Source organism: Chrysoperla carnea, chromosome 2, assembly GCF_905475395.1.
Source record: "Chrysoperla carnea chromosome 2, inChrCarn1.1, whole genome shotgun sequence".
Lineage (NCBI taxonomy): Eukaryota > Metazoa > Arthropoda > Insecta > Neuroptera > Chrysopidae > Chrysoperla > Chrysoperla carnea.
The window spans coordinates 33,919,554-33,934,974 of NC_058338.1; the positions used below are offsets into that span (position 1 = coordinate 33,919,554).

General features: G+C 29.1%; 1 protein-coding gene across 1 annotated transcript in view; it reads left to right on the top strand.

The window, feature by feature from the left end:
* The window catches only part of LOC123293214 (innexin inx1), a 40,085-nt gene extending 24,921 nt beyond the window's left edge, over positions 1 to 15,164 (top strand). Inside the window, exon 4 of the mRNA XM_044873957.1 lies at positions 13,924 to 15,164. Within this exon, the coding sequence (XP_044729892.1) occupies positions 13,924 to 14,499 (576 nt within the window). The 3' untranslated portion in view covers positions 14,500 to 15,164. The remainder of the gene's footprint in view (positions 1 to 13,923) is intronic.
* Positions 15,165 to 15,421: the final 257 nt, after the last annotated feature.

The window sequence follows — 15,421 nt, forward strand, 5'->3', positions numbered from 1 at the left end:
AAGAGTGCATATCTTTCTTTACTTATGTGACGTCAAAAAACAAAAGATTGCACCATCAACACTGTCTATACATGGTATTTCAACAATTAACTCCGTCAATTGTTTCTTTTCACTTGTTTTTTTCTTTAAATTTGTTCTATGTCTGCTTTAATGTACAATAGACAGTGATGATACACCTTAAAAGAAGAAATAAACTATGTTTATTATTTAAAAAATTTCAACTACATGAACAAATAATATTTTAAATAACGCATTTACAGAGATACCGCGAAATAACAAATATTAAAATTAAGAAAAACAATATAATTCCCGTTGTGTGGTCTCAATATTATTATTTGAATAAAATTTATTATATTATTTTAAAGATGTCACCTAATAAGAATAACTTCATTGTATTGATTTGTCGCGTGATTTCCCTTGTTTTTTGTATAAAGGGAATCTTATTTTGTGCGCATTAGGTTATGTTTTTATCAATTATCAAACAATTTTTTATGTCAACGGTGGATATTAAAAGTATATAACTTTTTGGGAAATTTTTTTAGTTAATTGCTTTTACAAATTTTAAAGCTGGAAGATTGAATTTCGCTTTCATAATTTTCTTTAAAAGGTATAAAGGGAGCAACTCAATCGAACTAATTTCTTATCTCGAAGTAGAAACGTGGATATAATATAGAGATGTAAACATGAAACCGTATCGCACCGTGAAGAGCTACTACGATCCAATGATCTATCCTACATCTATCTACGATCCAATGATCTTTATCTCAGATCTTCATTTCAATTTTTTCTTTCTCCTTTCTTCGCTGCCATCAGCCCGCTCATTTTTTTTTTTTTCGAAAGGAACGCCTAAACGGCGTATCATTTTGACAGGTAGGGTACCTGCCTCAATTTTGGCAAGGCTGATGACTCCAGTCAGGGTGACTGGAGAGTTAAAATTTTGATATTGAAATTATCATTTAGGCAAAATCTAATTTTTTATGAATATTAACATCACTATCGGACTTTATGGAAAAATATTTTTTCGGTAGCAGGTACAATAAATGGATGAAGTATGCCACTTCCAAAAATAGAATTTTTTTTCAATAGCATGAAATTGATTTCAAGAGCATGTTTTCTCTGGTAATCCCACGTCGCTAACAATTAGTAACATTATATTATACAAATATATATTCCGAATTTAACTACCAGTGCCGACTTAACAAAATTGAGTACCGGAATGTGAAAATCAGCTGGCCTGAACATTAAATTTAATTTTCCTGGGCTTTTAATTTGATAAAATTGTTAATGATATCTTCTGTTTTGAATTCTACTTTCGATTCGTTACTTATGTACAAATTTTCATATTATATTTTTATGGGTAGGTAGTTTTTATAAGTAAAACTAGCAGGCGATCGTCTCGTGCCCTTTAGGTTCCTACGCCAAGGTTCCAGCACAATCTTCCGGTTAATACGGCCCTACTAAATAAATATCTACTGTTTTAATATAAACAGTAGTTTTGTTGTTAGAATATTATAATAATTGTTTTAATCATATATAAATAATTTTAAACATTGTTATAGGAAATTTTTAAACATTTAATCAAATTTTGATATGGCAACATTTTTTGAATGCTAAATAAAATAACTAATAAGTAAATATTACTAATTATTATATTATTTATGTTTTGAATTATTAAATTATCGCATACTTATAATTTTAATTTGCATTATCATATATTACATATAGGTGAAATTAATTTAATAATAATAATAATGAGTAAATTAAATTTAAATTAATTAGATAACATTTTATTTTCACATAACATTATGTGTGGTATATTTTATTATTTAAAATTCATTAAATATTAACTATGAGGTAATGATAAGTTGAAATGTTATAAATTTGTCTATAGCTGATTGGTCAAATATATATATACAAAGTGAGCCGGGTGGAACCCATCAAATTTTAGAGGTGTGCTGCTCGATACTACCTTTAATACTATCCAAATTTGATTTCAAGAAAATGAAATATTTTTCATTATTTGTCTACATTCTCGACCTTTTTCTACAAAACTAATATTCCATCCCGAGCTTAACATTCTTTATTTTTATACCATGTATATAAGTAACATTTATCAAGGTATACTAAGTTTAGTCCCAAGTTTGTAAAGCTTCCTAAAATCACCTAATTAGTCCATTTCCGGTTTTCTGTCAGTCCGCCTCTGTACACGACAACTCAAAAACGAAAAAAGGTATCAAGTTGAAATTTTTATAGCATGCTTAGGGCGTAAAAAGGTGAGGTCGAGTTCTTAAATGAATATCATCTTGTAAACCGGTAGAGATAGAACAAAAGTTTAAATGTAAAAAATGTTCCTTTTTTGTTTGAAACATTTTTTCGTAAATCACTGTTTACCCGCGAAGTAACAAATAATTTAGTAAAATTACCATTTCAAATTGAATATAACAAATCATGTTTGTTATCACCTTTATTATTTTATTCGTATTAAAAATAATAAAATAAAAATGCATTCTAATCAATAAACAAATAAATTCAGACAAAGTGGTATATAGTGCCGGGCCACACGTATAACAAAAATCACACAATAAACACCATTGTAGAAACAATCAATCAATTTTCGGGAAAAACTTTTTGAATTTAGGAAGTAAACAAAATGTAGACTTCAAAAATGAAAAAATTGTCTCATTTTATTCTTCATAATTTTTATACCACGTACATATGAAATATATCAAGGTATATTAAGTTTAGTCCCAAGTTTGTAACGCTTAAAAATATTGATGCTACTAACAAAATTTTGGTACAGGTGTTCATAAAATCATCTAATTAATCCGTTTTCGGTTGTCCATCCGTCTGTCTGTCTGTCAATTCAATAACTCAAAAACGAGAAGAGAAATCAAAATGAAATTTTTATAGCATCCTTAGTGCGTAAAAAGTAAGGTTGAGTTCGTAAATGAGCAAAATAGGTCAATTGGGTCTTGGGCCCGTAGGATCCATCTTGTAAATCGTTAGAGATAGAACAAAAGTTTAAATGTAAAAAATATTCCTTATAAAAAAATTAACAACTTTTGTTTGAAACATTTTTTCGTATACATCACTGTTTACTCGCGATTGCTCAAATTAGGTGCAAATTTTTTAGTATGTATTAATATGGGAATAACAGTTACATGTGTGTAGCTATGTGGGCTATCTTTATAAAAAATAAAGTAAGAACTGATATTCAACCCTTTCGCTATAGTGTATTTCAACAATTATATAATTTTCTAAAATGCATTTTTAGGTAATTTTTTAATTCTCACCTTTCTATATCCCGATATCTGGAGCCTGATGACACATTTGAGCAAATTAAATTCATGTATAACATTTTATACGAACCATTCTGTTGATAATATTGGCTATAAATTACACCTGACTTGCTAAATTTGATATAAGTTTGTTTCTTATTTCTTATATTATTTTCTTGTATTGTAATGTTAAGATTGCTGACTACAACATATATGTTACGTATTTTACAATAAATAATCAACGATATCAAATTATTTACACAACTGGTTAACAGATTACAAATATTGTTGGTGTCTATTTTATCTTCTCGTGGTAGTATATTTGTATAGCTAGTGTTACTGAATTTCAATCAAATGATGTTGTAGCAAGAAATTAACTTTATTACATAATGTTCAATAAGGTTTAAGTTTCTACATTTTCTTTGATTCTAGTGCCCAAATACCTTTGCAAGCGGCTATAGTTTGCTGCGCGGTTTTAACTACTGTGCAATAAAATTATCACTAGTGATCGTTAATGAATTGGATAACGGTGTTTTGACATCAATCTTCCCTCTCTTTAAGGTTATTTTATCAGAATGAAAAAATATGCCTTCAGATATTCATATGCCTTCAGATAAAGAAAAAAAATGTATCTTGTAACGACGTAGAGACAAAAATAGGTTCACTATTCGAGGCCATGCTTGCTGCTTTCGATCTTACAATTTTCAAGTAATTCGGCTTTTGTTGGATTGGGATCTTAAAACTTTGAGAGGCAATTACATTTTTTCTACAACCTCATAAACTTATAAACAACCAGGCCAGTATTGGTTCAAGCTTGAATTGAGAACAGTCTTGAATTAATATCGAATGATGGCATCAATGGCCGCTTGGGTGTTAGATACGGGTCTAAGCTTAGATAGAAAAAAAAATTAGCAGTCATAGGGACTGCCGATAGAAGTGAAAACTTAGAACTTTTAGTATAAAAATTTTCATAATATTTGAATTAAGACTTTCAACATCAATCTGGTTTTCACATCTATTGACACTCCGAGCAACAATTACATATTGCAGGCTGTACGAGATTATGACAAAATATAAATACAATTCAATTGAAATAACAATTAATATACAATCATATGATTTGTCGATAGTATTTGTATTTACATAAATTTCAATGTATTTGTTATATACGCAGCACTTATGTTACACAATACGTCAGCTGTATAGCTACAGATATACTGCTTTGAGTTTTCACTTCAAAAATTTTACTTCGACGCTTCTAGTCACGTTTAGTTTTTACGGGGATGGAAAACCGGCTTTACTCTAAGTTGGACGCCTTTGCTCGCCTCACTATTCTCTATACTACTACCATAACAAAATTACATATATCTCTATACTACTACTTTAACTTAATTTATTAGCCGTGGCCAAAATACGGAAAAGGCTTTCAAAGCAAGACTTGTTTTCATTAATCAATTCTGGCCAAACCTAGATTCCATCGCCAAGCTTAATTAACGCGAGTTTAACGAATCATTCTGTATAAGGACAATCGCACAGTTGTGTCTGTAATCAGCTTCAAGAATAATGATTATTATTTACAAATGATATAATCAACAGACGATAATTCATTTTGTTTGTTAAGCGTGCCATGGTAACACAATTCCGATGATTCAAATGAATCTTATCTGTTGTGTATTTTATAGTTTTATGATGATGTGCAACTTTACCATTTAAATAAATCTGTACTTCAATGTCATTGAAATTCTACTTGTAATAAATTGTTATAGTACAGTTAAAGATTTTAGAAAAACCGGCTAATAAAGGAAAATGAAAGAAATCGCTCGCATTTTGCTAAAACTTCATGGAATGTATTTCGTAGGTGTCTAATATCATAAGTAATATAACGCATTACTAAAAAAAAATTGTTAATTCAATGAAACGATCAATGTTATAGTTCACTTAAATAATATTGCACTATTAAATAGGCAACTTGTAAGACGTAAATGTTAAGTGATTGTCAAATAATCGAAAGCTATCATATACATGTATAACGTATACGTAATTCAAGTCTATTTCTTAATTTTGTAAGTCAACTTTATCATTAACCGTTTCAATCAATTAACCGGTGGGCCGGACACAAAAAATTAACAAAATACGTCATTAGTTACTAGTCGCAACCTTTCAACTTTGACCGTTTAATTTCTATAACAAATTTGTGTGTCAAAAATTAACAATTTCTCTCCTGCTCAATAAAAGATCAAATGGATTTTTTATTCCGATTAGAATGTTGTGTTTTGTTCATACAATTAGCTTTTGAAAAATTTTTGTAGAAAAACTCTTTTGATATATTTCAGATTAATTACAAAATTTTTAAAAATATATTTTATTCTTTAAATTAATTATTTTTCTTTTTTTGATTAATTCTTTTTGATTTGGATCTACAAAGCTTGCGAAATACGTATCGAAATACTAAATACAAAATTAAGATTATTGTTGCAATAATAACAATTAAAAAGCTAACAACATCTAACAATAGAAGTTGCATTATATTCAAATGTATTGCAGCAGATTGTAAATGGTGTGCGCCTTTGTTGCGTATTACGTATTCTGTCCAATATACAGCTCTGTCAGATGGTGAAATTTCCCGATCTAAAAATAATTTTGATCGTTTTATCATTGCTTCTTTGTATCTGGAAAAATTAGAAAAAATGCAATTAGGAAGAAATAAAAAGTTCATTGAGTCTAACCTTAAACTCTCTTCCGTTAATAATTAAGTACCGTAATTAAAATAGATTCGATAGTTAGACTGAATACGTAGATATGCAGAAGTAAGATATTTCGAACATTTCAAAAAAATTCAAATTTTAAAACTTGTTTATTGTTGCGTTAGATGCCCAGATCTTTTTTTTTGAGATATGCCTTTTTATTATTGTAATGATTTCGATAAAAAGAAAAACTTACTGTGGTTTATTTACAACTTCATTGATTGCCCACGAAAATGATTGTTCAGTTATATTCTTAAAATCTAATAGAACTCCTAAACCCATTTTCTGACATTTCATCATGTTTACATGTTGGTCTCCCATACCAGGTATTCCAAGTACAGGCACCTTACGTACCAGAGCCTCAACAGTACTACCCCATCCACCATGTGTAATAAACAATCGTAAATTGGAATGTGCCAAAATATCAGACTGTGGAAACCATTTTTGAGTAAATACATTATCTGATTTTCCAGGCAAATTTGTATCCTCCCATTTCCATAAAATTTTTTGTGGCAATTTCGCAAAAACTTTTAAAATTGTATCACGTAAATCTGGTGTTAAATCTTTACTACGTAAATTTGTCCCTAAACTGAAATATATGACACCATTATGTGCGTTGTCCATAAATTTTTGTAGATCATCTGGTAATGGTTTTGGTTCTTTTACATGATGTCCACCGATTTCGATAATATTCGGTACAAGTGGTCTTGGGTAATGAACACTTACATGTGAATTCGATAAAACTAATGAGACATTTTTTAGAATATCATATAAATCTGGACCATTTGGGAAAAGTTTTTTGGTAAGTTCGTATTGTTTTGGATAATAGTACCAATGACGAATTCCTTCAAAAACTAAACCAGCAAATGTATTCATGGTTCTTTGCGTAAATGTCATACGATCTGTATATCCGAGGAACCAATCGGGCACATATGCATAATTATTTGGATTCCCAACCATATCATTTATAAATGGTGATGGTCCCACTTGTGTATAAACAATTAATGGCGCATTAAAATGATTTGCAATTGCGTATAAAGCATCGTAAACAAATGTTAAAACAATCACTGCATCAAAATGTTCATTGGAATTTAATAATTTTTGAACATTTGCATCTTGAACAATTAATTCAGTAATTTCCACTCCGCTTCTAAAAAAGCTAAATACTGCATTTAATCCAAAGTTTTGACTTGTTTTAAAAAAATTTTCAGTTTGAGTTCGATCTAAAAAAATTGAATTAAATTTAATTTATTATGTCAATTTCATAGAGTTTGTGTAAAACGATCCAAATTGAATAAAGTTCGAAAACTAAAAGCCCGACAATTACAGAATCGCGCTCTTAAAAATATGAAGACAAGAAAATATTTTCATGTGAAATTTTTATGATTAAAGCTTTTTTGTCCTCTAGAGGGCGCCGTATTTAATTTAATGTGACAGGACAAAGCCTATAACCAGCGGACGATTTTAACCATGCCTCATTTATCAAATTATACGGACCCATGACCCAATTGACCTATGTTGCTCATTTACGCACTCGACCTCACTTTTTTGGTCCTGAGTGCGTTGTAAAAATTTCAACTTGATATCTTTTTCGTTTTTGAATTATCGTGTTCACAGACGGACGGATGGACAACCGAAAATGGATTAATTAGATGATTCTATTAACTCCAATACCAAAATTTTACTCGTAGCATCAATATTTGTAAGCGTTACAAACTTGGAACTAAACTTAATACACTATGTATATTTCATATATACATGGTATAAAAACATATAGAATAGCGCGATTTTCTTATTTTGATAACTTCTTCCACCTTATCAATTATTGCACAATTTTTTTCTTCAAACCACAAACACATAATAGTTAAAAATTTCACTCACTTAAAAACTCCTTTTTTAAATCGACGTTAACAACAATATCCCGATAATTTTTCATTGGCGTTTTCAATGGATTACAACTTATCATTGTTACTTCATGTCCATGTTCGGCTAACGATTTCAACAATTCTGTTCCTAACATTGCATGACTGGAGCTTGATGAAGCGAATATGCCCAAAATTTTATATGCTTCATTGAATGCTATGAAATTTAACAATAACAGTAAACAATATTTCGGGAACATCATTTTTATCAAATAAAAATGTTCTTAGCAGTAAATTCAATCGTTTTCATAGTTAATAATACTCTTTTTATCAATTTTACGAATTATTTCAGAGATAAAGTAAAAATGATTATGATTATCAACACTATTATGTTGTAATAAAGTATTATTGTAAGTAAAATAACTTTCTGAGCATAGAATGGAGAAAAATGAATTATTTTGTACTTGAAATTAATTAAACTATTATTTTTGGTATACTAAATGTGGTTAATGATTCCCCACTACTACGATATTGTTTCAGCTTGTCCTCTATAAGACGTAAAAATCAATAAAAGAAACTAATATTATATTGAATGTCTTAAAAAAACAAGTGAAAACAAACAATTGACTGAGTAAATTGTTTAAATACCATGTATAGAATGTGTTGAATGGCAGTGCTTGCATTATTTGTAATAAATTAGAAAAGTGTAAAAAACCAACTTAATTATGGCTTCCGAAGTTATTATTTAAACTATTTTCTAGAATATTTTTTTTGATTTTCATGAATCTTTCACAAGACAACTATTTGAAGCTACCTGAAAATCAACTCTGTATCTTTTATAGTTTTGGAGAAAATACATTTCAAAGGTTTATCCTAATTTGCGCCCTCGCGGGTAAACGATGATGTTTACGAAAAAATGTTTCAAACAGAAGTTGCTTATTTTATTACATTTGAGCTTTTGTTCTATCTCTAACGGTTTACAAAATGTGTCTTACGGACCCAATACACCAATATATTAAAAACAATTTAGCTGGCTTGATTACTCCCATAGTTTACTCGAAATTTACTTTCCCATCTTCGATGTACATTATATCCTCGATATAATCTAATGCATTTACAACTTATGTAGAGGAAAAGGACTATTTAGTAAAGAGATTTATCAATAAAAAACCATGGTCACCGGCTTCATTAAAAATATATTTAAAAACGATTTGTTTTGTTTCAATCAAACATTTGTACCAACAAAAAAATTTTTTTATTTAATCGAGGTAATGATAATTATACATCTCTCCATCACAGCACCGTTCTTGAATTTCCTAAACAATTGCATATAATCTTAAACTCAAATCGATCATTTGGGCATTCCTTTTTTTTAAAATATGATTGAAACATTTTATCTCTGTATTTTTCTATCTCTGTGATCATCAAATATCCACAATTTTAGTTTCTTGGAGTTTACGTGTCTTGATTCTTGATTTTGAGGATGAAATAATACATTTTTATACCGTCTCTTAATTAGTGTATTAGAGGTTCCTGAATGATTTCTACTCAAGAGTATTGTTTTCAATTTAAACTTCAATATTTGGAAAACTAAACTCAATATTAAATAATTTTACTTTTTGTTTATCCTCGAGCAAACATATTCAAAATTCTGAATATTTGATTGTATATCCTTCAACAGTTGCAAAATTTAGTTAACCAAAATTAGTGAACAATTTTGATGAAACAAATTTTTCAGGTTTTGAATGAAGATTTTCTTTTTGGTTTTCAATATAATTCATTTTACGAATGGTAAATATATAGACAACTTTTTGCCTTCAAGTCTTTATCTGATTTTATATCCTTCAACAGCTGCAAAATTTAGTTAAAATTATTTATTCACTGCATTCGAACATTTTTTACGTAAAACAGTTTACACATTTCGTCATGAGAGTTGATAATATATATCACAAAATAGACAATAATTTTTATTCCTAAAAATGATTCATTGAATTATTCATTAATAAAGATAAAAAAATTGTGGGTAGTCAGAATATGACGTTATTTATTACTTAATTATTGTCTATGCTATTTATAATTATATCTATACATTTGAAAATTATTTCAATTCCTCTTAAATTTATTACATAATTTTAATTACATTTATATAACAATCAAAAAATTTAACTACTATGTCTATGAGACATAAAAATTAGCAATCGAGGCTTTGGATACTAAGTCAGATTTTATCTGGACGATCGCGGTATTCATTTAAGGTTCATAAATTAAATAAGCAAAAAAAATACAGGAAATGGTATAAATTATTCTTGGGTTTTCCATTTTGTTGCATGAGACAAGATAATTTGATAATTTATAATTAAATTATGTTACCCCCATCCACACTCTCGCTGAGTATCCTCGCCAAACTTTTCAAATACGTTCCTTGCGAGACATTGTGTAGTATGGGAGCAAAAAAGTTCAAAGCATACATACATAGACAGCATTTTCCATATTTATAAAATCAAAGTCCATTAAATTATTATAATTCAATTACTGGGATTATTATAATTTTTTGTAAATTATTTTAATATAATAACAGAATAAAAGTGTCATTCATAAATTATTTCATAAAAATGTCGGATTTATTTTCCACTATGCAATGATTCAGATGAAAATGATTTACCAGCATAAATTATATATTAATCATAAAAATCCGCATTTGAAGGTATAATTAATACTGCAAGACTATGTTGACATTGAGAAATTTATACTTTTTGTTTCGATTGAACTATAAAAAATTAAATGGGTATCGCAAACATAGTTATGTCTAATAAATATTTATAATAATGGGAAAATTTTTACGTATTTAAAAATATTAATTGTGAGAATATGAATTTCATTAATTTGTATAATTTATTTTTGTTTATTTTGTATTATATTCACTATTAAAATTCCATTTCACTTTTTTTCAATTGTAATAATTTACATTTAACAATGATAATTAATATCACGAAAGAAATCAAATGGTTATTTTATATCAACTTCCTATCTGCAGTGTAATAAAAAAATACATTAAGTCTGAGTTAGTTTAGATCATTAATGGTTTAGTAACCTCGTGATACAGAAACATAATTCTAATTTATATTGATGTTAATACAAAGTTGAATTGTAGTCGGGCAAGGGATATAATCTTTTTTCAGTAGCGAAACGAGTAAAGTCGATTGCACGGCCACTGGGCCGGTTTTTGCGAGTTAGTTTTCGAAAGAATCTTGGAGAAAAAATTAAAATTTTTGTCTTTAAAAATACCAACAACTTTGATTCCATTTCTAATACGGATTAGTTTTGGGTTTTAAGCTTTTATTGTCAGTAATCAACGGAATGAAACGGTACCAAAAAAGCATCAACAGCTTAGGTTGTGTTAATTGTAGAAAATGTTAAAACTCAAACTTAATATCATTGATTCATTTAATTTAATTTTGATAAAGAATGCTTACATTAATAAAATAACTATTAATATATAAAGTAAAAACTATGTCATGATTATGATAAAATTGATAAAATTTTGCTTTCGATTCCATAGCTAATTAAGCATTTATAAAAGCTGAAAATTAATTATAAAATAAACAATAATTATTAGATAATTCACTAAATTAACGACATCTGATTTTTATGATACCCGGTGGAAAATGTTTGTCTGAGTGTCCTCGACATCATCATATTTATGAGAACTTTACATTTTCGATTTACATTTAAAAAAACTATTGGATTTTATATTTTGGACAATTCTTAGCATTTTTTGATCCCTGACATTTTTTATCTTTTAAATAAAGAGAAAATGGTGTCCGGGAGAAGGGAACTTCTGCTTGACCCCGTAGACGTAAATCGCAAATGCGCAAGTTCTCATGAATATGAGTTTGTTGAGGACACTCAGACAATCATTTTCCACCGGCTCTCATAAAATCAGCTGGCGCGTAGTTTTTCCTGAGTCGTATGCTTCGTTTCCTACATTAATCGTTGAACGCAGTAAGTCGATCGTTTCCGTTTTCGTTGATTGTAGTTTTACAAATTCATAAGCAGTTTCCCATCTGTATAATGTATACCGTGGACGAGAGTATAACGCACACGGTATGTTACATTTCTGTAGAATACGCTTTCCCATCTGTATAATGTATTCGCTCCGAGCGTGAATTTCGTTTCCATGACAACGATACACTACTTTAATTATAGAATTAATGGATGCATATATAATTGTGTGGATTGCATTGAAAACTTACATTTAAAATTTAATATTCTTGTTTCACAAATTTAAATAAATAATTACGATAATTAACATTTGAAAAATAATATTTGTACAATTTGATTTCTTATTTTCACAATTTTTAATGCATTAAGTTTAATTAATTAGTGTTTTTCAATCATTTTAATTTGACAGTTTCTATATCATTAACATGTAAATAATTGCAAATTAGTCATAACAGCCCACTTTATCTCCAAAATTTTTCACTTAAAGCGCTGGCATCGATTTTATTATCCCTACCATGACTACGCACACAACGAATACCGTGGACGAGACTATACCGCACACGGTATATTTCATTTGCTTCAAATAAGCCTTCCAATCTATATTGTGTATACCGTGGACGAGACTATACCGCACACGGTATAAGGGCTCGACGGCATAAAGAGTATACCATGAAAAAGTATACCGTGCACGGTATAAGGGCCCCACGGTATAAAAGGGCAAAAATAATTTCATACCGCGTCTAAATACACCGTATACGGTATACCGTGGACGGTCTAGACCGTCTACAGTATACCGTCTATACGGTATACCGTCTATACGGTATACCGTCTATACGGTATACCGTCTATACGGTATAGCGTCTATACCGTCTACGGTATACCGTCTATACGGTATACCGTCTATACGGTATACCGTCTATACGGTATAGCGTCTATACCGTCTACGGTATACCGTCTATACGGTATACCGTCTATACGGTCTATTTAGATACGGTATGAAATTATTTTTGCCCTTTTATACCGTGGGGCCCTTATACCGTGCACGGTATACTTTTTCACGGTATACTCTTTATGCCGTCGAGCCCTTATACCGTGTGCGGTATAGTCTCGTCCACGGTATACATTATACACAGAAATAATTGAATATTGATAAGCTTTTTTTGAAGAATTTTCAAAGCTCTGTTGATTTTTTGTATCTTTAGTAAAATTAATCTTACATGTAAGCCGCTTCTAGAATTGCACAATGTTTTCTTATTTTATTTTCAATGATTCTGGTGTTTCATATATGAATTGATATAAGTATTATAAACGGATAAATAATATAAACGGATTCAAAAAAATAAAATTTCATCTTTTAAAAAGGGCGGCTAATCAGACAGGGCCTAGGGCGACCAAATACTTAATCCGCCACTGCATAAGCGTAGTGGTCGCCTTCACATCGCTGAGTGTGGGAACCCAACTGAAACAGATTCCTTCTCCTTTAATTCGATTTGGACAACGAGACTTTATATCGACGATTTTCATTTTTCACCTAACGTTTATTTTATATTGTGACGTTTCTAATCGCTTTGTGACTTTCATTTATCCTTTTGATTATGCATTCGTCTCTTTGAATTGTCAGAATTTGATCCTACAGAGCTCTATAACTATTCTTTAGTCTGTACTTTATCTCTCATTGATTTTCATAAGGTGTGAAGACACTCAATTCTTTTGGATACGCAAAAAAAAACTTTAATTGAAATGCTAAGCAATGTGTATATAAAAATACATGCATGTCAAAATTGTGAAAAAAAAAAGTACACACAAAGTCACAACAAAATCAATCATAACGCAATCTCATTATCAGAGATTGAGAACGTTTTCGACAGTCAGATGTCATGGGTTCGATTCCTATCAAAATGTTTATTTCTCAGTTTTGGGTATTGTTGTTAGGAATATAAATTACAATAGCTTATTTATTTATCATTATTTTTTTCAAATAAATAAATAAAATACTAACAATGAATATTAAATTAATAAATTATTTATTTTTTTCAGAGACACAACATGTACGCGATACGTTATTGGATCTGTGAAGCATTGTGCCTTGTAAACATAATAGTACAATTATGGTATATGAATTACTTTTTCGATGGTGAATTCTTCAGTTATGGTTTACGTGTATTGAATTATTCAGAAACAGCACAAGAAGATCGTGTCGATCCAATGGTATATGTTTTTCCACGAGTAACAAAATGTACATTCCATAAATATGGTGCCTCTGGTACGATACAAGTACACGACTCATTATGTATATTGCCATTAAATATTGTTAACGAAAAAACATACATATTTATATGGTTTTGGTTTATAATTATGGCAACACTGCTCACTCTATTGGTTGTGTATCGGGCATTCATGATACTAATGCCAAAAGTACGGCCACGCTTATTACATGCTAAAAATAAAATGGTGCCAAAAGAAATATGTGAAGCTATCTCAAGAAAAATTGACTTAGGCGATTGGTGGGTATTATATATGTTAGGTACAAATATGGATCCATTAATTTATAGAGAGGTTTTATCAGAGTTGGCGAAAAAAATTGAAACTAATGCTAGTAATCAACCTTCCTAATTACGAAATTAGTTATTTTTATTATTAGTTATTTTCTTGTTTTAAAATGTTCTGCCATTATTTATAGTTTTGATTGGCCTAAGAACAAAGTTTGAGACAACTCAAATATGGGTTTAAAAAAAATATTTTAAATGTAAAATCAGAGCAAATAATTGACCCAATAATAGTAAACTATGTGAGAAGATCCGCAAAGTAATTATGGCAGAATAGTATTTAGACAAAACAATTTTCTAATTCCAGCCTCAAGCAGCTCAATTGAATTCGATTTTTATATCGATTAATTTACATTTAAAATTTTGATTCTAAAGAACTGAAAAATTTCTTCATCTTGCTTGTAAATGCAATCAAAAACTTTTGAAAAGACTAAATTTGAAAGAGAGTTCGTAAAATATTTAAATGAAAATTAAATTTAAGTGAGAAGGTTGCTAGATCTGGAAAAAAACTACCAAGACTCCTTAGTTTATAGGATTAGGTTGGAAAGTATTATGTTGGAAGTACCTGATCAAAGCAACTAATTTCGTTTTTTTACATAACTTGCCCTAAATGTAAGAGGCTGTTGAAAAAATCTCATTTTTAATGTGCTCTATTTTATAAGAATCTCTTAATCTTTATTTATTTGGAAATAATTGATATTAAACTGGTTCCAATAGTATTTTCAATTTTTCCCTCCCAAATTTTAAGTTTCGAATTTTTGAAATGTCAAAAACTGAAAATACTATAAATAAATTGAAGTAATTAAAATTATGTGTGATCTGTATTTGGCTCAAAAAATATTTTGTGATGTCATTGAACATTTTTTTAAATCAAAAATCTCATTGAAATAAAAATAGATAAATATTTCTTTTGTTTTTAAAAATCTAGTTCTAGAAAATTTTATTAGAATTTTTTTCAATTAATTTCAAATTAAGTTAAATAATTTCAG